This window comes from Mesoplodon bidens (genome assembly GCF_964165515.1).
Source record: "Mesoplodon bidens genome assembly, chromosome: 12".
NCBI lineage: Eukaryota > Metazoa > Chordata > Mammalia > Artiodactyla > Ziphiidae > Mesoplodon > Mesoplodon bidens.
The window spans coordinates 78,155,403-78,181,145 of NC_138168.1; the positions used below are offsets into that span (position 1 = coordinate 78,155,403).

General features: G+C 37.8%; 1 protein-coding gene across 2 annotated transcripts in view; it reads right to left on the reverse strand.

The window, feature by feature from the left end:
- Positions 1–236: 236 nt before the first annotated feature.
- Positions 237–25,743, reverse strand: part of LATS1 (large tumor suppressor kinase 1) — a 45,086-nt gene continuing 19,579 nt past the window's right edge. The window contains exons 3-7 of one of the 2 annotated variants that reach the window (XM_081251044.1): positions 19,175–20,688; positions 16,101–16,683; positions 13,254–13,436; positions 12,943–13,049; positions 237–6,832 (exon numbers count right to left, since the gene is read on the reverse strand). In XM_081251044.1, the coding sequence (XP_081107170.1) occupies positions 6,323–6,832; positions 12,943–13,049; positions 13,254–13,436; positions 16,101–16,683; positions 19,175–20,688 (2,897 nt within the window). In that variant the 3' untranslated portion in view covers positions 237–6,322. The remainder of the gene's footprint in view (positions 6,833–12,942; positions 13,050–13,253; positions 13,437–16,100; positions 16,684–19,174; positions 20,689–25,743) is intronic. The other variant, XM_081251043.1, reaches the window with a different exon arrangement.

A 25,743-nucleotide genomic window follows, 5' to 3' on the forward strand; every position in this document is an offset into this window, starting at 1 on the left:
CCAAACAACGGGGATGAAGATGATGAATTAGAGAAAAATGCACTAGGTAAATAACCGAATTTCATGAATCATTGCATGGGAGATAGACAAAGTATAAAATGACCTCAAATTGTTTTGTAAATCAGATTATACACTAACACAAAGTACATGTTAGTTGGGGTACAAGTTCAGCAACAGTAACAAATGGTATATATATATATATATATATATATATGAATTTTTTTTCCTTTTAATATTCTGCAGTTGGACAGCCAGCCCTGCTTCACGCCATCTTTCAGGTAGCCCGGTTTTATTCATTTTGTTAACCCACCATCACTAGGGTATTTTCCTAGACTTTATGGGTCAATATAAAGTTACGATTCTATGTTCCATCCTGTGGGAAGAGGGAAGGAGCAAGTGAAGGGCAAGCAATATCAACTTTAAGTGTATGAAGTAGAATTTGCATATATCACATCTGCTCACATCCCAGTGGCCAAAACCTAGTCATGGGGCCGCAACTAATTACAAGGCAATATGAGAAACATGGGCTCTAGTGGGACAGTTGAAACATGAACGGGGATGGGGGCTCTATTAGTAAAAGGAAAACTGAGAGAATGGAAGCTGGAGAACAAGAGCAGCCTGTGTCATTAGTCAACCCCTTTGGGAGCTAGGAACTCTTGAGAATCCCCCTTTTCACCACAGAACAAATTTAACCCTCCTCCAGGGGAAAAAACTCAAAGTCCCACCCAGATTGTGAATCCACCAAAATGTCTAGGATCTCTGGGTGACTTTATGGAAGGGAGAAGGAAAGACCGGATACTTGGGAGGACAATAACTGCCTATGTTTCAAACATAAATTTGATATCCTCCCTTTAGCCTTCACACAAAAGCAGATACATTTTCTGTGTATTTGCCTTTGGCATAACAAGGTATGGTCACAATTTGAACCATGCCAAACATGGATCCAAAATGCAGTAAAATGAGAGAGCCAGTGAGCTAGACGGAGGGTCCCACAATGGCACCCGTCAGCACCAGGGTCCACGCAGTAGAACAAGCTCCAAAGAATGGCTGCCACCAGTGTCTATGTTCCCAGGGTGAGCCGCAGCTGCCTCCCACCTCAGCAGGAGACTCTCCAGGACCAGGAGTGTATGTCCACCATTCAATCGTCTGCTAGAAGATGGTGTGGAAGTCACGGAAAAGTAGCTTGGGCAAAGAAAGAAATTAAATTGTGATGCAGGTCTGCTGAAACCACAGCTAACCTGGCTGAGAGCTCCCGGATGACGATGATGACATATGAAGGCAAACACATTGTATTAGAGACATTTTCTCTGGAACATATCATCAGAGCTACAGAATTAAAAGGGAAATTGGATTCCATGGAGTCCTTATCACTTCTCACCCACCAAAAATATGCTAACTAAAAGGACAAATAAATACATTTATTGGAAATCTTTAAAAAATGTAGTAAAATGAATCATAAGCATAATGTAGTTTGCATGAGCTATACGACAGCCTCATATAGACCAAATATAAATTTACAAGTGGGACTTCCCTGTAGGTCCAGTGGTTAAGACTCTGCGCTCCCAACGCAGGGGGCCTGGGTTCGAGCCCTGGTCAGGGAACTAGATCCTGCATGCCGCAACTAAGAGCCAGCGCAGCCAAATAAATATTAAAAAAAATTTTTTTACAAGTGAGTGCAAACAAGAGGATAAAAGGAGACCTAAGAATGATGGTAGGGACTTCCCTGGGGGCACAGTGGTTAAGAATTCGCCTGCCAATGCAGGGGACACAGGTTCAAGCCCTGGTCCGGGAAGATCTCACATGCTCCGGAGCAACTAAGCCCGTGTGCCACAACCGCTGAGCCCATGCGCCACAACTACTGAAGCGCTTGCACCTAGAGCCCGTGCTCCGCAACAAGAGAAGCCACTACAATAAGAAGCATGCGCACCGCAATGAAGAGTAGCCCCCGCTCGCTGCAACTTGAGAAAGCCCAGGTGCAGCAATGAAGACCCAACGCAGCCAAAAATAAATTAAAAAAAAATAATGGTAATGCTTGAAAAAGAGGGAGAAAAACCCCTCAATATTTGTTCATCTTTGTAAAGTTGATTTAAGATGTAACATCAACATATATACTTTATTTGGTAGGCAGTTCATGTGATAAAGTAAAAAGATTGTAAATAAAGGAAAAGAGATTAGCTAATAACTTCACATTTTAAAAATTACTAACTGGGCTCAAATGATACTAAATGCAGAGTTCAATAATTTAAAAAGGTTTAAATCTGTGATCTAAAGGGAGCCTTTAACATGAAATATTTATTGTACTTATACTGGACAAAACGAAAACGTTTTACTGGGCTACACTAACTCTACTCAGTTTGCCTTAATTTAACTAGGGATTATCATTAGCTATATATGTTTTAATTTCAAAGCATCAAATGTTTTTTTTAAAGAACTTTAGTACTTTTTAATTTTTTATCTTTGGCTGCGTTGGGTCTTTGTTGCTGTGTGCGGGCTTTCTTCTGGTTGCGGTGAGCGGGGGCTACTCTTCGTTGTGGTGCGCAGGCCTGTCATTGCGGTGGCTTCTCTTGTTGCAGAGCACGGGCTCTAGGCACACGGGCTTCAGCAGTTACAGCATGTGGGCTCAGCAGTTGCGGCAAGCAGGCCCTAGCATGCGTGGGCTTCAGTAGTCGAGGTGTGCAGGCTCTAAGGGCGTGTGGGCTTCAGTAGTTGTGGTACATGGGCTTAGTTGCTCTGCAGCATGTGGGATCTTCCCGGACCAGGGATGGAACCTGTGTCCCATGCACTGGCAAAGCAGATTCTTAACCACTGTGCCACCAGGGAAGTCCTCAAATTTTTAATCATAAATTTTCTCTGAGAATAAAAAGATTACATTTTTGAATTAAAACATCAACTTACTTAACTAAGCAGCCTAAAAGTCAGCCTTCCACACATAATTTAAAGATTTGAATTTTGCTTTTTTTTTTATTATGATCCCAGCAAATGTTACACTAGAGAAAATGATTGGGGAAATACAAATAGATTCATTAAGAACACAGGCTGATTATTCATACCTACTACATTCAGAAGTATGCAAAACAATTTAGTTACATTGCAATGCTGTAACTCCTTTTCCTAACAAAGCATTATTTTATAAAACTGTAGTGTTGTATTGATTCAATTTTAATACAAAATACTTATATACATAATACAATATAAAAGTAAACTGTGGTATAGTGCCTTCACAAAGGGATCTATTAAGGCGCTTTACAAATACACCATTATGTTGATCCAAATTACTTTTTGTTTTAGATTAAAACAAACAGGCTAAATGTTTCACTTTAAATACCAAAGGGATTTGTGTTTATTTTTGTTTATTAAAGAAAAATTTCTAAAGTACCTTAGGTAACAGCAGCAGCAATATCTAAAAATCCTCCCACTGTATTCTCTAATTTCAACATCTTATTAAGTCAGAAGAAAACATTTCCACTCACAGTTTTGCACTTTGCAACAGCAGAAGGTAATAACTTTTTTAAAAAGTCAATCTCAAAGTGACTTCTTAGTCATACATTCTATAGCTTCTATTACAAATAAGGTAGAAAAGATACAGCAATAGGGCCTGCCTTAGGACGTCACTGGACAATACATAACTGTATCTACAATTACATCATTATAGAACACATTTCATAAATACCACTGATATGCATAAAAGGGGTGAGTATAAGAAAGACAGCAAGTCTTTTTTAATGAGTGGGAAAATTACTTTAAAAAGAAAACATGAATGATCAATGTTTTCACTCCATTTCAATTGAGAGCATACAGATTTTTGACATCGTTCTCGTCTTTTTGGTCAGGAAGCACCCGATTCTATACTGGAAGATCTGGATATAGTTGGGGAATAAGACAGCTAATAAGTATATCCAAACTGCTAAAGACGCAGATGCCAAAGGCTTGTACACTGCTTCAGATAAACACAAAAAACGTATACTGTCAGAGGAAATTTAGAAGAATACAGAATCTGTAGTGTCTGTTACATTTGAGGAATACGGGCAACGCAGAGTCTGGGGGGAGGGAGGGGGAGAAGACAGCACCTTAGTCTCCCTACAATGTAAAGGTAACAAAAGTCGGTTTTGTTCTGTATTGCACCATATAGTCCGGAAATAAAACAACTAAATGGAAGTTTCAATAAATCTGACTGAGAAAGCCTGAAGAACAAGTGGGGTGACTTAAGAATTTGAGTACTGAGCTAGAAAGTTCTTGAACTCATTTGTTTTGCATAGAATGTTACAGAACTAATCAAACACTCCAGGAGGTGAAGACTGCCATCTTATGTAGTGCATTTTCCTACAATCCTCTGAGTAGAAGTCCTTCAGAAATATTTACTGAGCTTGTAACAAGCCAAACATGTATTTCAGTGCCCTCAAAAGGGTGTGTTTAAAATGCCTTGGTGCTGTACCAGCAAGAGAGGCAGTCCTAAGGATATCTTATCCCATGGTACAGACCTTTCACACCATAAATGATCAGTGTTTATACAAGATGTGCTAATCTGAGTACTAATTAGTAAACTTACAGCAAAGTTCCTAGTTTAATATATCAGTGTTCTTGCAGGACAGAGGTCCCTAACCAAGAGTTTGTGACAGGTTTCAACACATCCAAAATCCCTAAACTGCATGCAACATCTTATGTGCAAGTGTTGATGTGCATTTTTCTGGGAAGAGGGGCCGCAGCTTTCATCCGATTCTCAGAAGGACCAATGACTCCCGAAGACCTACCATTACATAGTGGGCAATGCACTGGTCTACAAGCTAAGAAGGCCAACTATAAAAAGGCCACCTATAGAAAGGAGGGAAGTGTGAGCTAATAAATCTTTTTTGCTCTCCCCAATTCAACCAGAACAGCTTTGCCTTTAATTTTACTTGCATCCATGATTCCATTAGCTTTTATCTGAAGAAAGCTGTAAGTTTGAAAAATCACTAAAATTATGCTTCTTCTCCACAAATATTGTTTTGATAAAACAATTCCCCATCAGTGGAGCTTCAGGAAGTAAAATACAAATTTTACTAATGTGAGAATAGAGCCCTTTCCCCCTTCCTAAAAGTTAAGCTAAATGTATTTTAGTATGAAACCACAAGTTGTCCTTATACCTAAGTATTATATATAACAGTAATGCTGAAAAACATACTGTTTAACCTTAATAAGTTAGGAGGTTTTGAATTTTCTACTAAGACCACTATGTATTTTTTCCTAATTACTAATGGCCACCTTAATTAGGAGTTAAATAATAATTGTTTTTTTCACCAATTAATCTCTGCCCATAGGTAAAATATTGTCAAATAGCCACATTTTCTTTTGCCAGAAACAATCTGTGTATGCATCTCCGTTCTGAAAGAGGAAGACTATAACATTACTGATGACATAATCAAAACTGTCACTATACAGAAAAAGTACTTTTCCAGTAAGTACCCACAAATAATTTCTAATTAAAGTTTCATATGAAGCTGAAAATGATCTCTGTGCTTAGGATGTGGAACTTTTTTTTAAATTTCAAAGTAAAAATATGAAAGATCTTATTAGCTTTTAGTATTGAAAATTTTAAATTATGGCAGCTTTGTTCCCTTTAAAAACTGAAAGCAGCATTAAAAATACCAATATGAAAAGAAAAATGGTAGTGCTTTCTTTCAAAGCCAGTAATCTTCTGAGATATGTTAGAAAATTAAATATTCCACAGATGGGAAAAAAAGATAAACTGCACTATTTTTCATTTGGATGAGCATACTGTTTCAACCTTGTATTTCTTAGTTACAAAATGTGAATTATACAGATTATCATTAGCCTAGGAACACTCACCACCATGATGGCTTCATTTCTATAGCTTATTTTTTTCCAAAAACAAATTATGGGGGCAGAAAAAAAAACACCTCTGTAAATGTGGGGTATATTTCATATTTGGTTAAAGCAAGATAAAACTAAAACTGTCTTTCAAAAAATTTTCAAAAATTCTTGTTTTTTTAAAAATTATTTAGCATATGTACAAATAGATATCAGGCTTCTCCTTTTAAACAAAGCACTATTTTTTACTTTAAGTACTTTAAGTACCAAGAACTGACTATAATATTCAGCTCATAATTTACTTTATAACAATTTTTTTTTCTAAATTACTGATTAAAAAGGCTGGAATAAATTAACATTTCAAAAGGATTTCCCATAATTTAGGAACATAAAAAATTGTACACAGAGCACACATACATAGCTCTGTTACATTTGCATAATTTTACTCTCAGAGCTTCAAAAACCCCTGCGTTTCAGGCCTTTTTGCAAAGCCTCATTACAATTATTTCCTAGTGTGTTAAACATACACTAGGTCACGATTTTTGATCTCTGAGCCTGTGTGCTGATCATCTTCATCTGACTGTTGCTCTGAGCCTTGTGAATTAATATATTCATATTCAATAGGCTTTGGATAATTATATGGGTAGCCATTGTCATCAAAAAACCTCCGAAAGGTAAATTCATAGAAAGCGTGTTCAGGGTGCTTTCCATTTTTATACCATCCGTTCAGAGTGTCATTTACATTTTCTTCTTCATTATCATCACTCCGTAACTTATCAGGATCAACAGGATCAAAATTTGATGTATCTGTTGGGTGTGTGATTTTAGGAATGTATGACGCAGATTGCTGTCTCAGGTCACTGGAAAAATCAATTGTTTTAAAAAACGGATGAGCTTTTATTTCATCAGCACCATTCTTGCCTAAGCGATCTTCTGGTCCTCTGCAGAGTTTAATAATAAGATCAGAGGCTTCAGGACTCAGTTTAGCTTGCGGTGGGATATGAAGAGATGTTTGCCAGTTGATAACCTTTAAGGAAGATTTTTAAAAATTAGAAGGAAAGAAATAAGAAAAACAAAAATTTCCTCCAAGTTGCAAATGAAAAAATCTTACTGGACTGTGTTTTTTCAAAATAAATTGCATGGTATTTCACCTTCCTTACCTTTTTACTTTATTTTCTCTGGCCGTGCCGCACAGCTCATGGGATCTTAGATTCCCCCATCAGGGATCGAACCCAGGCCCTTGGCAGTGGAAGTGTGAGTCCTAACCACTGGACCGCCAAGGAATTCCCTCACCTTCCTCACCTTTAATAATGAATCGGTGGGAAATAACCTTTCTTTCCATTCCCTCCTCTCTAGGCAACTTATACTCGTATTACATGACTCACTGTAAGTTTTAGTTCCCCTGTTAAGACCTTCAACCTATGGTAGAAATGACTTTCTACTGTGCCTCCCCAGTTCTATATATTTCCTTGTAGCATAATATCTCTAATACTTTGTGGTATCTATTTATGTCTGTGTCCTACTACAGTATAAAATTTCATAAGGCTATAGACCATGTTTTGTCTTTGCATTTCCCAGTGTGTGGCAAACTGCCTGGCACATAATTAACAGATAGTCAGTAAACACTTATTCTTGTTTTTGAATAAACTGGAATGAGGGAGGGAGGAAGGAAGGGAGGGAGAAAAGGAAGGGGTAGGTCTCCATAAATATTTATTAAATAAATGAATAAATGAACTTCATTCTCCCTTATTCATATATGAGCTTATCAGTGCTGTGTAGAGAAGAAAATTAAACCCCCTCTTCAATAACCAAAGTAAAAACTCAATGGACCCTTCTGGCCTCGGCGCATGACTCGGCTCAGTCCAGTTCAAGATGCTGACAAACAGAGGTGGTGCTTGAAAGCTTTTTGAGGAGATAACATGTATTTGAACATGTTATGATTGATATATACAGAGTAGAGGTTTTTGCTTACTGTCCTTTTCATGGTGGTAGCAGGGGAGAACTTCTGAAAAGGTGCAAATATCTGCAAGAACATGTATCTGCCCCATAGAGAATTTCTGTAGAATTCAATTCCATTTAAACTATTTAAAATCATTTTTCTGCCCACCAGCCCCAGCCTGAAGCTCAACATAGTAACTAGACTAGGTATCCTAGCAATACAACTATCTTAAGACAACTTTGTCAGCTGCTTTAATTTACAAAGGTTAGTTCTAAATCCCATTCTTTTGAGTATTCTAAACATTGTATGTTTCAAAGTATCCTTTTAAAAACTTGTTTTTTTTGTGCTTACATTTTTTCTATAATAGATTATTTTGATGATTAAACCTGACCCCTTTGACAGAAAATGGATCAGTGGATTCCTAAGGATCAGGGAGGAGTCTGTGCATAAGGTTTCGGGGGCGGGGGTGGGGGGGCGGGTGTTGAAGAACTGTTCCACACTTTGATTATGGTGGTGATTGCATTTGTCAAATTTCGGAGTGAGTTTTACTGAATGTAAATTCAACGTGAATAAGCATGACTTTAAAAACTTAAAAAAAACAAAAAACAAAAACTCAATGGATGGGCTCAACAGCAGAATGGAGATGTCAGAGGAAAGAAGCAGTGAACTTAAAGAAAACTCAATAGAAATGATACAATCTGAACAACAGAGAGAAAAAAAGTTTGAAAATATGAGAACCTCAGTAACCTGTGGGACTATACCAAAAGGTGTAACGTTGGTGTCAGAGTTCCAAAAGGAAAAAATATGTGGTACAGAAAACATATTTGAAGAAATGATGGCTGAAAATTCTCCAAATCTGATAAAAGACACACCTGTAAATTCAAGATGCTGTTTTGTGTCAAGAGACACCAAACAGGACAAGCCCTAAGAAATCCATGCCCAGACAAATCATAATTACAACACTGAAAGCTAAAGAAAATTTCTTGTAAGTAGCCAGTGAAAAATGATGCATTACTTGAGGGAACAATGATTTGAATTACTGTAGATTTCTCATCAGAAAACTATGGAGGACAGAAGGAAGTGGATACATTTTAAAGTGCTGCAAGAACTGAAAAGCAGACTTCAATTACCAAGTGATAATATCCTAAGGAAGGTGAAATAAAGACATTCTTAGATGAAGGAAAACTAAAATAATCTGCTGTAAGCAAACCTGCTCTAAAATATTTGCTAAAGGAAGTTCTTCAGACAGAAGGGATTGATATAGAAAGAATCGTAAAACATCAGGAATGCAGGAAAGCAAGGAAAATGCTAACTATCTGGGTAAATACAAATGACTATTCTCATCTTGAGTTCTTTAAAATAAGTTGATGGTTGAAAACAAAAACTGTAACATTGTTGGATGAGGCTTTTTTTTTTTTTTTTTTGATGTGGACCATTTTTAAAGTCTTCATAGAATTTGTTACAATATTGCTTCTGTTTCATGTTCTGGGTTTTTTTTTTTTTTTTTTTGGCCAGGAGGCATGTGGGATCTTAGCTGCCCATGCTTTGGAAGGTGAAGTCTTAACCACTGGACCACCAGGGAAGTCCTGGATGAGGTTTTATATGTATGTAGATGTGATGCATATAAAACTAAGACACAGGGCTTCCCTGGTGGCGCAGTGGTTGGGAGTCCACCTGCCAATGCAGGGGACACGGGTTCGAGCCCTGGTCCGGGAGGATCCCACATGCCGTGGAGCAGCTAGGCCCACGCGCCATGGCTACTGGGCCTGTGCTCTGGAGCCTGCGAGCCACGACTACTGAAGCCCGCATGCCTGGAGCCCGTGCTCCGCAGCAGGAGAGGCCACTGCTGTGAGAAGCCTGCACACCACAACAAAGAGTGGCCCCTGCTTTCTGCGACTGGAGAAAGCCCGCGTGCGACAGCAGGGTTCCAGTGCAGCCAGACATAAATAAATAAATAAATTTTAAAAAACCAAACTAAGACACAAAGGGTAGAGAATGAAGGGACCTATATGGTAGTAAGGTTCTACACTGAACTTTTAGTGGTAAGATACTGATTCTAAGTAGACAATGAAAATTTAGTATGTATCTTGTAATCACTAGAACAACCTCTAACAGAACTATATAAAGAGATAATAGTCAAAAACACAGTAGAGTGAGATCTCATGGAAAATGGCAAACAGGAAGCCTCAGTGGTCAGTCCCTCCACAAAAGCAATCATTAAATTGAGAAAAAAAAATTCAACTCTCATCATAATCAACCATTTTGGTGCTGTGGAATCTGACTAGATCCTAAGAGCAATGAGGGGACTGCTTCATGAAGGGAAAAGCTGCTAAAACTTGGTAAGATAGCAGTGTGCATGAACCAACTACCATTCACCATTCCTCAGCCTCACCGTGGTTATGGAGAGGGCAGCCCATTTTCCTGGTATGGTGTCAAGGTAGGCAGTAAGGATCTTGCCTTCCAAAAATTTGAGGCTGTACATTTTGGCTGGTCTTGGTGATTCCCTGAGGGACCAGTCCAGAGGCCTGCCTTTCTTTTGACCCTCTGAGGAATACTTAAAGAGAGAGACATGCTTTTCTTTTCTGATACAGACATTTAAGGAAATCTCTATCGAGTCACTGGATTAGGCTGTTTTTCTTTAAGTTTTGAGAGTTCTTAAATAGTCTAGAGATAAGCCTGCTGGTGGGTATGTGACCTGCAAGTATTTTCTCCCAAACTGTAGCTTGTCTTTTCATTGTTTGACTATGTCTTTGGCAGACTGAAAGTTTTTAATTTTTGATGAAGTCCAAATTCTCAACCTTTTCTTTAATGAACCATGATTTTAATGTCATTTCTAAGAACTCTTCACCTAAGCCCAGGGCACAGAGATTTTCTCCTACATTTTCTTTTAAAAGTATAGCCTTTATATTTTATCTAGATCTATGACTCATTTTGAGGTAGTCTTTGTGTAAGGTGTCAGGTTTATGTTGAGTCAGTATTTTTTTGTATATGGCTGACCAATCTTTCCATCACCACTTGTTGAAACACTATCCTTTCTCCATTTGTACCTTTGTCAAAGAACAAATGGCCATATTTGTGTGGTCTTATTTCCCTATTCACTATCCTGTTCCATTATCTGTGTGTGTATCCTCTTGCCAATATCATACTGTCTGGACTACTGTAACTTCATAGTAAGTCTTAAAATCAAGTAGTTGATTCCTCAAACTTTGTCCTTCTTTTAAAAAACTGTTTTTGTGGGACTTCCCTGCTGGCGCAGTAGTTAAGAATCCGCCTGCCAATGCAGGGGACACAGAAAGCTCCCAAATGCCGCGGAGCAACTAACCCCTGTGTGCCGCAACTACTGAGCCTGCGCTCTAGAACCCGTGAGCCACAACTATTGAAGCCCGCGCGCCTAGAGCCTGTGCTCCATAACAAGAGAAGCCACCGCAATGAGAAGCCCGAGCACCGCAACAAAGACCCAACACAGCCAAAAATAAATACATAAAAAATAAATTTATTTTAAAAACCCTGTTTTCTTATCGGTTTCTTTGTCTACCCATATGACTTTTAGAATTGGCTCACCTATACCTACACAAGTTCCTGCTGGGAATTTTTACTGGATTTGAGTGGAATCCGTAGATTAGTTTCGGGGGAACTGACAGCTTTACTGTGTGAGTCTCCTCCAATCCATCAACACGGCATGATTCTCCACTTATTAAGATCTCGGTTTTTTCCATCAGAGTCTGTAACTTGCAGCATTCAGATCTTGTTCATGTTCTATTAGATTTATACCTAATAGAATTATAGGTATAATATGACCCAATATTATACCTAAGTATTTCATTTTGGCGAAGCTACTGTAAATGGTATTGTTTTAAAATTTCAGTTGCCTGACTTCCCTGGTGGCGCAGTGGTTGGGAGTCCGCCTGCCGATGCAGGGGACACGGGTTCATGCCCCGGTCCGGGAAGATCCCACATGCCGCGGAGCGGCTGGGACCGCGGGCCATGGCTGCTGAGCCTGCACTCCACAATGGGAGAGGCCACAACAGTGAAGGGCCCGCGTACCGCAAAAAAAAAAAAAAAAAAAAAAAAATTCAGTTTCCATTTGTTCATTGCTTGACTATAGAAATACAATTGATTTTTACGTGGTACCCTTATATCCTACAACCTCGCTAAACTCACTTATTAGTTCTTTGGAGTTCTTCAGATTCCCTGGGATTTTCAGTATACAGTATTATGTCATCTGTGAATAAAGCAAGTTTTTTTTTTTCTAATCTTTATGCCTTTTATTTTTTTTTGTTGCTGTATTACGCTGGCTAAGACTTCCAGAACTTTGTTGAGTAAGACTCATTAGAATAGACATCCTTGTCTTGTTCTTGGAATTAGGGAGAAAGCATCCAATTTTTTACACACACAGCACCCACACAAATATGTATGTATTTATACATATGCATATACTTACATATATACATATATATTAAAATGAAGGGGAAATAAAGACACTTTCAAACAAATCTGACACAAACCTGAGAGAATGCATTACCAGTAGACCTGTAATAAAAGAAATTCTAAAAGAAGTTTTAAATATAATGTATTAAGTGCAATGACAGAAGTTGTAACTTGAGGAGAGCATCATAGAAAAGATGATTATCTTAAGACATTCTCAGAGAATGATTAAAATGACCAGGAGTGAACCAGGAAGGGGGGAAGGTTGTGAAACATGGGAGAGAAAGAAGGATATTCCAGATGGAGGGAATGGTATGAACAAAGGAACTGAGGACAAATTTGGACTTTAGCCCACAGACAAGGCCACTAAAGGGTTTTTAAATGGGACAGTTTATGGTCAAAATTGTGAGCAGCTTTTCATTTAAGTGCCAGGGAGATACAGACATTTGTTAGTAGTTTGGGGCTAGAATGTGAATGAAAGGAAACAAAGCCAGCAGCCAGTAGTAAGAGTAAACTGGAATACATCTTCAAAAGGTACTAAAAACTTCTATGAGAATGAAATACGAATGTAGTGTATGAGTGAGGAAGGATATGAGTATGGTAACACTGAGATGATGGAGATAAGAGTTCGCTCATGGAATTTTAGTGGGTTCCTGTATCCTTACAAGTTCTTTCTTTAATTCTAGATTAAGATGCTCAAAGTAAAGGACTGATAAAGGTGTATGGTACTGGGACTTCATAACAATTCTTTTGGTATAGATTCTATACCTTACCTTCACTTGGGTTTCAAATGGTGTTTGTGCCAAGAAAGGAGGCTGTCCCACCAACATTTCAAAAAGAATGACACCAACACTCCACCAGTCACATAACTGTGTATAGCCTAAAATAAGATACCAAAGTTGTGGTTATTCATAAGCACTTTTAAAAAAGTGCTCAGAATTAATACAATCAAAATTAATATTAAATCACCAATTTATACTGAAAAATTAATACTTTTATTATAAGCCTGAAACGAGTCACATTCTAATGTAGTTTCAGCTGGTCTAAAGGTATACTGAGATTATTTATGAAACAAACATTTTACCTGTTCGTAACAACACTTCAGGCGCAATATAATTGGGAGTCCCAACCAAAGAATGTGCAAGACATCGCTGGTGCTGGCGTGCAGCTCTCCGCTCTAGTGGCTTCAGTCTATCTCCACATCGACAGTTAGAGGGGTCACCCCATTCATTACTGAAATCCATACTATCTTGCCGTGGATGGTCACCTGTATAGTAAAAAAATAAATAAACGAAAAAGAAAAGCAACAAGAACAAGAGTAAACCTAGTCTGTTTAACCTTTTGACGTCATAGTTTAGAGTTAACAACGCTTCCCCTTGTTGACAAGCTGAGACACAATGTATGGCAAATCACTGATGGTGTTTATTAATAATTAGAGCCTGCACTCTTGAAATATCAATAGGACAAGTTTCACTCTAAGAAAAATAAGCCTAAGATGCAGTAATTTACTCAATATTAAGTGATGACGGTAAAAATCATTGAGTAGGTAGGATTGAGAATTTGGTACTCAGACTGCTCTGCAATACTACTCCAGACAAAGTTTCAAACAAATTAAGAGTTGTGTTTCATTCATTCAGCAAATGACAACGATAATAATAAAGACACTATTCTTCTCTCAGGCAGCTTCTCTGCAGGGGAGAAATACAACAAACAAATACATATATAAGAAACATAGTGATGCACTCCATACAGAGAATCAACATGGGGTGGTGATACGGCAAATGTTCTAGGGTGGCTTGGGAAGACCAACTGAGGTGACATTTATAAAAAAATAAGAGGAACTCAACCATTTGAAAACCAGAGCAAGGCACCTACACAATCCCAGCAGCACCACAGAGAAGAGCAGTGTGGTTCGAAAGGGGGAGAACGGTAGGAAATGGAGCAGGAGCCAGTGCACAAGGGTGTGTGAGCGAGAGAAATGGTCTGCTTTTTCCTCGAAGTGCAGCGGGAAGATACTGGAGAGTGTGAAGCAAGAGAATGAAAAGGTCTGATAAATGTTTAAAAAGAAAAGTTTAACTGCTGTATAGAGAATAGATTATAGGGAGGACAAGGGTGAAAAAGAGATCAGGTAAGAGGCTGTTACAGTTAAGTTTGGACTGTGATGGTAACAGTGCACATGGAGAAAAGTGAAGAGATTGAAGATACATTTAGATATATTTAGAGGTGGAGCAAGCAGGACTTACTGAGGGATCAGACGTGGAGGGTGTGGAGAAAGAATCAAGGATGGGTGGCGGTGGTACAATTTACTAAAAGGGAGGGGGAACAAATATGGAGGGGGAGAATTAAGAGTTGTGGACTGGCAATGTTAAGTTTGAAAGGTCTATTAGGAATCCTTGTGAAAGGGAGAGGCTGTTTCTGAAGAGAGAGATTTGGAAGTCATTGATGTAGAGCTAGTAATTAAAGCCATGACTGGATGAAATCATCTAGGAAAAAAAATATTTGAAATTAACCTAACTGTAATAATCATCTAGGATGTCTGATTAAAATACAATTTCTACCCTCAGGGGAGATTTTCAATCAGAAGACTGGAATAGAGCCTAAGAATCATATTTGTAAGATGAACCCCAAGTAATTTAGGTGAATCTGGGGAGACATTAAATTATGTTAAGCTGAATATTAAAGTAGGTTCAGGATCTATTCCTAGTAGTATCTCAGTTCTGTCCATTTAATGTCAATCTTCTTGTGTTCACAAGAAGCACTGGAGGCCAGTTATACTTACCTCAGAGGATTGCTGCAAGCATTAAATCAGAAAATATGTAAAGCACCTAGTCATAGTAAGTATTCAATGAATGCTCAATTGACTTACACTTCCATTAGTGCTTGGAGGGATGTTGGTGAGGCAGTGTGTATAGAAGAAATAACATGGGCCCCGTAAGCAGACAAACCTGAGTTCAAAGCCTAGCCCTGACACTTATTTTCTGTCTGACCAGGGGCAAGTTTCTTATTCTAACTTAGCCTCAGTTTCTTCACTCTGCCTCACAATGACATTGTGAAGATTAAACAGAATCATGTACATAAAGTGTTTAAGGTTAAACAAGTTGTATAACAGTCATACAACAGAAGCCTAAACAGTCGTGAAAATAAATGTTATATGCAGGAACACAGATGAACCTCAAACATATAAAGGAAGTCAACACAGAAGACTACATATAGAATGATTACATTTAAATAAAGGTTCAAGAGTAGGCAAAATGAAATAATAAATTATTTAGGGATATATACACATATGTGATAAGAGTGTAGAGAAAAGTAAAGAACTGGAGTTCTGAAATACTCCTATGGAAGAAAGAAAAGGAAGTGATTGCTTAGGGTCGTCAAAAGTACTAATATCTAGTTCTTAAGCTGAATGGTGGGTATGGGGCTTCATTTAAAAATTATTTTCAAATTGTTATTCGTCTGACATATTTCAAATTAATAAAATATAAAGAGGGCTTCCCCGGTGGCGCAGTGGTTGAGAGTCCGCCTGCCGATGCAGGGGACATGGGTTCGTGCCCCGGTCCGGGAAGATCCCACATGCCGCGGAGCAGCTGGGCCTGTGAGCCGTGGCTGCTGAGCCTGTGCGTCCGGAGCCTGTGCTCCGCAACGGGAGAGGCCACAGCAGTGAATGGCCCACATACCGCAAAAAATAATAATAATAAATAAAATAAAATAAAGAGATTAACTCAAAAATGTTAATGATATTTAGAAATAATTAATCCTAGCACACTCTTTCATTTTATAAATCTAAGTGTCTAAAGGACTCACCCACATTTATCCAGTGGAGTCAAGACCTGACCCAGGACTTCTGGCTCCGATCCAGGGATAATACCATCTTATATTTTATTGCATTATAAATCATATGCATATGTCCAAATTTTATGAATTTACTCACCACTCTGATAGTACTTAGAATCATGTGTCCATCTGAAGCCAGTGCAGAGGCCGAAGTCAGTCAATTTAATATGACCATCACGATCAATCAAAATGTTATCAGGTTTAATATCTCTATGAATAAAACCCATTTTATGGACACTTTCAACCGCACAGGTAAGTTCTGCTATGTAGAATCGTGCCAGATTTTCTGGAAAGATGCCCATTCTAATTAATAGGCTCATCATATCACCCCCAGGAATATAGTCCATTACAAAGTATAAATTGTCCTTGTCTTGGAATGAATAATAAAGACGAACTACCCATTCGTTGTCAGCTTCGGCCAGGATATCTCTCTCAGCTTTAACGTGAGCAACTTGATTTCGAAGCAGAACATCTTTCTTTCGAAGAGTTTTTGTGGCATATAAAGCCTTAGTATCTACTTTTCTTGCTAGACAGACTTCACCAAATGCTCCTATTCCTAATGTCTTTATCTTCACAAACATAGACTTGTCCATTTTAGCCCTCTTAAGACGGATGTAATTAGACTCTTTTTGGCAAAGCATCTTTCTCATTTGATCTTGGGCATCTTGAGATAATCCAACCTAGGCAAATAAACTAAATATTAAATGAGGAATTATCTTCTATACTAAATATTAAGACATCGCTTGGAAAAAATTCAGGCATATATTTAAAGGTTAAATGCATAATAATTTTTAATAAAGCATGTTAGAAATCTAGAATATACTTCAGAGAAAATTAATGATCAGAAGTGCAGCATAAGAAATAGTTAACGGGACACACAAGGTGAGTGTATATGCAGAGTCTGCTGTAGAGAGCAGAACAAGGAGGAGATATCAATGGTCAGCTTTCTACTCTTCTCTAATGCACTCAAAAAACTTGTTCCCAGTGTGCAATAGCCAGACATGTTAACATGCACCCTCATCTATCTCTTCATGCATATTCATCCCAAACTACGTAATTAGATCGCTTTCATTATATGCATCTCTTTGTGGAATGCCTATGCCTCAAATGGTCTTCTTCTCATTTTATCCTTCATGAAAAGAAATTCTTCCACTTCAGGTTCATTTATTCTAAAAAACTGATGTATTAAGAACAAAAGAATGTCTTTCCTAACCTAACCACTCATTAATAGTCAGTCTTTCCTTTTATCTTTCTCAGGGCATTAGAGTAAGGGTAGGACTCACAGCCACCACTAATGCAAAATGCAAAAGGTATGTCCTACCTTATTTAAAAGGGACAACTTTTTGATTACAAGGTATCTTTTAGATATTTTGGAATGTTTCAAAGAATAGTCAGTGTGACTTATGAAGATACCAAAAAAACAGATAAAAACAAAACCCAACGTCTAAGTAGACATGGAATACCTCGATTCAGAAGGAATGAATAGTTCATTTTTGACTAGTTAATGCAGAATTAACTTAAGAATTTAAATAGAAAAGGAATTTGATTTGAAAAGTAGAGTATAATTCTAGAAATGCAAGACTAATTAAAATATAGCAACCTCATGCTTCTGTTAGGATGCGCGTTTGCATGCAAAATCTTTTAAAGGTGGCATGCCAGACTTAGTACAGAACTATTTCTCTAAAAATCTTACTTGCCTACACAGTAATGGAGGCTACAGAAGTCAGCAAAGCTTCCAACACCATAAAAGTTTAAATCAGCTATTAGTGAAAGTGAAGAGGAAAAAGGAAAAATAAACTAAGAAAATACATACAGACAGACTTTAGTAAGAAATTCTAAGAGCTAAATATGGATAAGTCATACAGGTTATCATGGTATTTCTCACCTCACAAAATTCAATTTATAGCAGGAGTTAACTATACTGTGAAATCAGATTTAGAAAAATCATTTTAAAAGAATGGCTCTCTCAAGTTTCATAAGGAAGTTTAACACAAATTTAAGCCTCTTGGCTTTTGAGCACTAGATGTAAGATTAGGAGCCAAATCTTTGAACTGTAAACAGAGGATAAAAATAATAATGAGAGTACCACCGTAATATCTAGTGAAGAGATCTACATGGAATCAACAACAGATATTAATCTAAAGTATTTAATTATTCTGATCTCCTTTTTAGTAGTTTAATAATTTCAACATATTTTTCTAGTACATTATAAAAATAAAATTAGAAGGGGAAATAACTGAAAGGAGATGTGTCTGACACTTTCTAATTAAGACCAATCTGATGAATAAGCCCCCAAGCCCAAAAACTACTGTAAATAAAAATAAATGTTTCCTAAGTTTATCAAGAGATGGGACCCAGATATTTCTAGTTTATTTTAAAATGTAAGATAATGTGTAAACTCTAGAAAAAAACCCTTGCTCCAATTTCCATTAAAGGGATTATGCATACCTAAACTACACACTGTAAACTGTATTTTTCTTAATTTATTACAACTGTATTATAAAAAATTCTGAGTAAATCATGAAATGCTAAAATAAAATGGTATAATCAAAAATACTTATTGTTTACTAACTTTTAAATAATTGAAAATATATTTAGGATAAAAAGAAAGAAAAATACTGGACCACAGTATTTTAAAATAAACAACAAGCAAATACATAATCAAGTATAAAAATGGACATTTTAAAAGGTTTTATACTCAGCCGTAAAAAAGAATGAAATAATGCCATTTGCAGCAACATGGATGGACCTAGAGGCTGTCACACTGAGTGAAGTAAATCAGACAAACATCATATGATATAGCTTATATATGGAATCTAACAAAAAATGGTACAAATGGACTTATTTACAGAACAGAAATAGAGTCACAGATGTAGAAAACAAACTGATGGTTACCAGGGTGGTAAGGAGTGGGGAGGGATAAATTAGGAGATTGGGATTGACATATACACACTACTATATATTAAATAGATAACTAATAAGGACCTACTGTATAGCACAGAACTCTATTCAATATTCTGTTATGGCCTATATGGGAAAAGAATCTAAAAAAGAGTGGATATATGTATATGTATAACTGACTCACTTTGCTGTACACCTGAAACTAACACAACATTGTAAATCAACTATATACTCCAATAAAAATAAAAAATTTTTAAAAAGAGGTTTTACCCGCATCATTTCGTTCTCTAATTGTTTTTTACGATGTAGACGCTGCTGATGAGATTTGAGTACATTTTCTACATGTTGCTCCATAAAGAATTTAAATGCCTGAGGAGAATAACTTTGGATACGAGATTCCCTTCGCTCTTCATCTTTCTTGTTTTTCCTAACGGTGATAGGTGAAGTGGTAATCTGTTTCTTTTCTTTATCTCCATTATCAACATTTTCATAACTTTTCTCACTCTCATCTTCCTTGGGCAAGCTCGGCTGTTCCTCTTTGCTAGATTTATTGACTGATTCATATGGAGGAACAGATGGGTTTTGGTGTAGCAGATGTTTGGGATAAGGTGGTGGTGGACCTTGATAGTTTGGAGCTTCAGCAACAGGCGGCATAACAGTCATATTTGAAGTGGTACCCTCAGAAAAAGGACCAGGTTGAACAGTTTGAATTGGCTGTGGTATCCAAGAAGGGTGTGTAGGTGCTAAAGCAGTCTGCAGCTCTGGTTTCAATACACGTATACTTTTCACAGGCTGTTGAATGGGAGCTGGTGTAATAGCAGTGACTGTTGTAGCCGAAGGCTGTGAATTAGCAGAATGACTTGTTCTATTTCCTAATGGGTTATTAAAAGAATTTGACCTCACTGGTATGTTAGGTTGCCATGTAGGGATTTCATGTCCACTGCTCGGGGATGACTGGGCAGGAGCAGAAGATGACTGAGGCCAAGTTGTTTGCAGTCCAGGTACATTAATGTTATAAAGTTCCATGTTATGACTATTTCTGTTTGGCACCATCATAGACTGAGGAATACTCCCATTTGTGTATGATGAAGGAGCAGCAGATCCTCCTGTCTGTAAAGCAGAAGGGCTTTGTCCATTAGCTGGGGTCAGAGGGTATGGAGGCGGTGGCTGCCGATTCACAGCGCCAGCAGGGACAACATTTTGGTGTATCATAAAATCAGTCTGGCCACTGCCATTCTGAATTCCAGGTCTCCCTGGTGGAAAGTTAAATTTGTTAGCACTCTGCATGATGATTGGTTGCCTGCCAACAGGAACAGAATTAATGCCTCTCTGTCCCTGATTAGGAGGATTCATTGGGGACGTGTTAAGAGGTGGTGGAGGATAGCCCTCCTGCCAGGCTCCAGGTGGAACAGGAGAGATGCGGGAGATTACGTATTCCATGTTCCCAGAATAGCGCTTTGTTTGAGTGTTTGGTTCCCATGATGGGGGAGGTGGAGTTGTACCTCTTGGCGGGGGAGTCTGGCCTCTTGGAGGTGGTGGAGGAGTGACACTCCTGACTTGAGGAGGTGGGGGGGGGTTCACTCTCTGTCCGTTGCTAGGGTGAGCTTGAGTAAATGCTGTTATACCAGATCCTGACAAAGGTCTTCCTACATCTGTCTGTGAGTTGGGACTTTCAGAACGATAGGCCACACTTTCTCCTAGTGGTGGGCCATGTCTCTGAGGAACTAAGGATTCTTTAGAACCTTTCCAGCTTTGTTTGCGGTTAACTGATTGTTGCACACTCCCTATGGGAATAAAACAAAAACAAACAAAAAAAAAACGTTTTTTTAACCTCTTACTTTCGAAAAACTTAGCTTGGAATTCTAACACTACTAAATGATAATTCTCTTTCAAGAATCACAAAAATCAAATTTGAGTATGTGCTTTTATTTTACCTTTTAAAATTTTATTTATTTTTGACTAGGTAACACATTCTCATAGCTCAAAATTCAAGCAGTACAAAAGGACACCCACCCCGTCCCTTGGGCAACCAATGTCACTGAAGGTAACCAATGTCATCAGTAAGATATTTTAGGAATACACAGGTAAATAGTACTAGAAAAGGGAAAGGGAACCCTCCTACACTGTTGGTGGGAATGTAAATTGGTGCAGCCACTGTGGAGAACAGTATGGAGGCTCATCAAAAAAACTAAAAATAGAGTTGCCATATGATCCAGCAATCCCACTCCTGGGCATATATCTAGACAAAGGTGTAATTTGAAGAGATACATGCACCCCTATGTTCATAGCAGCACTATTTACAAGAGCCAAGACATGGAAACAACCTAAATGTCCACTGACAGATGAATGGATAAAGAAGATGTGGTATATATATATAATATATATACATATATATTATATATATATATATATAATACACACACACACACAATGGAATATTACTCAGCCACAAAGAAGAATGAAATAATGCCATTTGTAGCTACATGGATGCAACCAGAGATTATCATACTAAGTGAAGTAAGTCAGAAAAAGAAAGATAAATACCATATGATATCACTTATATGTGGAACCTAAAATATGACACAAATGAAATTACCTAAAAAACAGAAACAGACTCAGACATAAAGAACAGATTTGTGGTTGCCAAGGGTGGGTGGGTGGGGGGAGGCGGGGAAGTGCTGGATTGGGAGGTTGGGATGAGCAGATGCAAACTATTATATACAAAATGGATAAAAAACAAGGTCCTACTGTAGAGCACAGGGAACTTATATTCAATATCCTGTAATAAACCATAATGGAAAAGAATATGTACATGCATAACTGTATCACTTTGTTGTACATCAGAAACTAACACTGTAGATCAACTACACTTAAATTAAAAAAAGTATACCTCCTATACATACTAGTGTGCCTGGGTCTTTTCATAAAAAAAAATGAAGATTCTGTAGTAGTACATAAAGTGTTTCTTTACCTTTAAAAAATGTTATTACAGTTTTTCACTGTATGGATGTACCCAAATTTACTTAATCAGTTTCCCTACTGATGGCTATTAAGGTTGTTTCCAGTCTTTTGTTTTACCCCTCCCCACAAAAAGCAATGAAGAATTTTGTACAGATACCATTTCATATATATGTTAAGTAGACAAATTATTAGAAACGGTATTATTGAGCCAAAGGATGTGTCCATTTGTAATTTTGATAGATATAATACTAATTTTAAATACATTTCAATATGGCTTTTAAAACAAAAAAAGGCAGTAGGGGATAATTAGCTGAACACTAAATAAGGTAGAGATTTTACAAAGTCTCTATTTAATGGAATTTCCAAATAAATTAAACAGGCAAGAAAACATATGATACCAAAAAAAATGAAGTATTTAAAATAGTCTGGTCACTAAGAAAAGTATAATACATTAAAAAAATATATATAATACATTTGTATAAGATATGATGCATATAAATAATACATTCCAGAAGGATTAAACATTTAAATGTTAAAGATGAAACCATACAAGTACTAGGAGAAAACCAGTGAACATTCGATAATATTGGGGTACCTCTTTGTACCTCCTGGGAAGGTCTTCCCAAGTATGACAAAGGGAGAGGACATACAGTAATAGACTGATAAATACATAAAACACTTAGCACCATTCAAAACAAAACAAGAAACACCCACAAACTTGAAGGGTCAACATCATCCTGGGAGAAAATACATTTAATAACACATGAAAAAAACCTGATAAATATTCAGAATGTACAGTTTAACATTCTATTTCATCTAGGCTGGGCAGCATCTTGGGTCTACGACTTCAGGGAAAGTCATCACTCTGGGCAAGCTAGACAAGTCCTCTGACCACAGGCTCAGTCTCACCTTCCTCGGTTAGTCAGCTGAGGCCAACTGCACCAAGTCACTCTCCCAGCTTTTACCAGGTAAGACGAAATCTCTGCAACCCGCAAGTACACTGCCATCCCTGCTGCTCTGCACCTCCCATAAAGTTCTCGTGTTCTTCCACTTCCTAAACCCTCCCACTGTTGCCCTCTAGACACACTCTGTTCTATAACTAGCAAATACTCCTCGATCACTAGCCTCTGCTCCAAGCTTTCCCCCCACGTCCTTAAAGCTGGTTATCATCTGCTGACATTACCTTCCTTTCAGTCCTCTGCAGTCAAGGTTTTCTTTAAAAATAAACTGGGCTAAAAGGGGGAACTCCACTTCTTTGCTCTCCATTTATGCTTCTAGATCATTGTTATTTCTGCAAACTCTTTTTTAAAAGCCAGTTCTTTAGAAGCTCATGCTATCTGTGGGAGGCCACATTCATTCCTCTACTGGTCACCCAATGAACACCTACTTGATCGCCCTCATTCACCCATAACTTTGGCATTCTACCCTAAGCCCTGACAACATTCTATAACTTCAACATCCACATGGACGAACCATCCATCACCCTGGTTCCGGGTTCAATCCCTGGTCAGGGAACTAGGATCCCACAAGCCGCGCGGCGTGGCAAAAAAGAAAAAGAAGCGAAAACTGGATAAGAATTTTGAAATACCAAGTTAGAATCCTGAACAAGTTCTGCAAAATAATGGGACATCCTCACTTGGATAACTCAATGAACCTAACTAAACCTTATGTCTAAAACCAGACTTATGATCTTTCTCCACCAAATCCTGTCCTCCCTTAGCGTTCCCTTTCATAATGTGAGGTATCACCATCCATTTTTATACACCAAAAGCCTAAGAGTCATCCCACTCCATTATCACCCACCATATGCAATCTATCGCCATGTCCTTGTCAATTTTACTCCTCCTATCTTTCTTATTTCATTCAATTTTCTCCACCAACATCTCCCTAGTCCAAATTACCTTCATTTCCTGTGAATTGTATTTCTTATCAAGTCTATCCAGACACCCTCCTTTGCTCTCTCTAATCCGTTCTCATCCATTGCAGCTATCTTTCTGAAACACAAAGTTAATCATGTCATTACCCTGCTTGAAATGTTTCCATAACTTCCTGCTGCTCTTAGGATAAAATCAATAGACAGTCCTGCATAGTCAGGCCCCTATGCACTTCTCCGTTCATATCTTATACTCTTGTTTTCAGGGTTCTAGCCACTTTCATTTCTTCGAATGTGACATCAAAACCTGCCAAACAAGCCATGCATAGGAACACGCTTCCTCATGAAACCCATCCCCATTAACCCTTGTCTTTCTTCAGATATCAGCTCTACTATCAGTTTCACAGGAAGGTTTTCTCTCATCTCCTTGATGAGGTCAAAAATCCCTCTATTATGTAAGTCCACAGTACCACATAACTGTCCCCTCTTCATTCATACCTACATAGTTGTAATTCTACATGTATTTGTGTATTTGAGCTCCCATACTAGAATCTCAACTCCACAAAACGGCAAGAACTTTATAGTCAATGCCAAGCAAAGGGCCTGAAATAGTGGTTGATCAAGAAAAATTTGCTGAATGAAAAAATTAGGCCTCTTATAAATCAATTTAAAAAGACAAATACAAGATTAAGAAAGAATTAAAATGTCAATTTAAAAATAATCAATAAACAAATGTTTAGGCTCACCAGTGATCAAAGAAATGTGAATGTAAAATGATAGTATTTTCACAACCACTAAATATACAAAAAGGATAATACCTAGGATTTACAAATATAGGCATTCTCATATTAAACTGACTGGGACAAAAACAAGTTGGTAGCACCTTTCTGGTCAGCAATACAGGCATACCTCAGATGGAGATGGTTGCGGGTTCAGTGCAGTTAGGTGAATATTGCAATAAAGTAAGTCATGTGAACTTTTTGGTTTCTCAGTGCAGATAAAAGTTATGTTTACACTTTATATATATATACATGTATATATGCACATATATATACTACAGTCTAATAAGTGGGCAATAGCATTATATCTAAAAAACAATGTACATACCTTATTAAAAAATACTTTATTGCTAAAAAAAATGCTAACCATCATCCGAGCCTTCAGCAAGTCATAATCTTTACTGGTGGAGGGTTTGAAATATTTTGATAATTATCAAAATATGACACAGAGACATGAAGTGAGCAAATGCTGTTTGAAAAATGGCACCGACAGACTTGCTTGATGCAGGATTGCCACAAACCTTCAATTTGTAAGAACTGAAATATCTGCGAAGTGCAATAAAGTGCAGCACAATAATATGAGGTACGCCTATGAGAAAAATTTTTTGCAAGTCTTTGAAAATTTACTTTTACCAAATCATTAGGAATGTACAAAGATTTAGGTACAGGGGAATTTACTGCAGTGCTGTCTATAATGGCAAAAAAAAAAAAAAAAAAAAAGGAAACAAGGCGAATGTCAAAAAATGAGACTGGGGCTTCCCTGGTGGCTCAGTGGTTGAGAGTCTGCCTGCCGATGCAGGGGACACGGGTTCGTGCCCCGGTCCGGGAGGATCCCACATGCCGTGGAGCGGCTGGGCCCATGCGCCCTGGCCGCTGAGCCTGCATGTCCGGAGCCTGTGCTCCGCAACGGGAGAGGCCACAGCAGTGAGAGGCCCGCGTACCGCAAAAAAAAAAAAAAAAAAAAAAATGAGACTGGTTAAATAACATATGTGATGAGTCTACCTTACTGTAGCTAAGTATTCTGTAGGCCATTTAATAACAAGGAAAGTTATACATGGTATACTAAGTGAATAAAGTAGGTTTTAGTATGACCCCATTTTTTGCTTAAATATAAGAATCAAAATACACACACATAAATCCACACCAGTTTTTGACTGAGAAACAAAACATACCAAAATCTTGTGGGTATTAATAGCGGTGTTTTCGCTTATTTACTTTCTAAATAT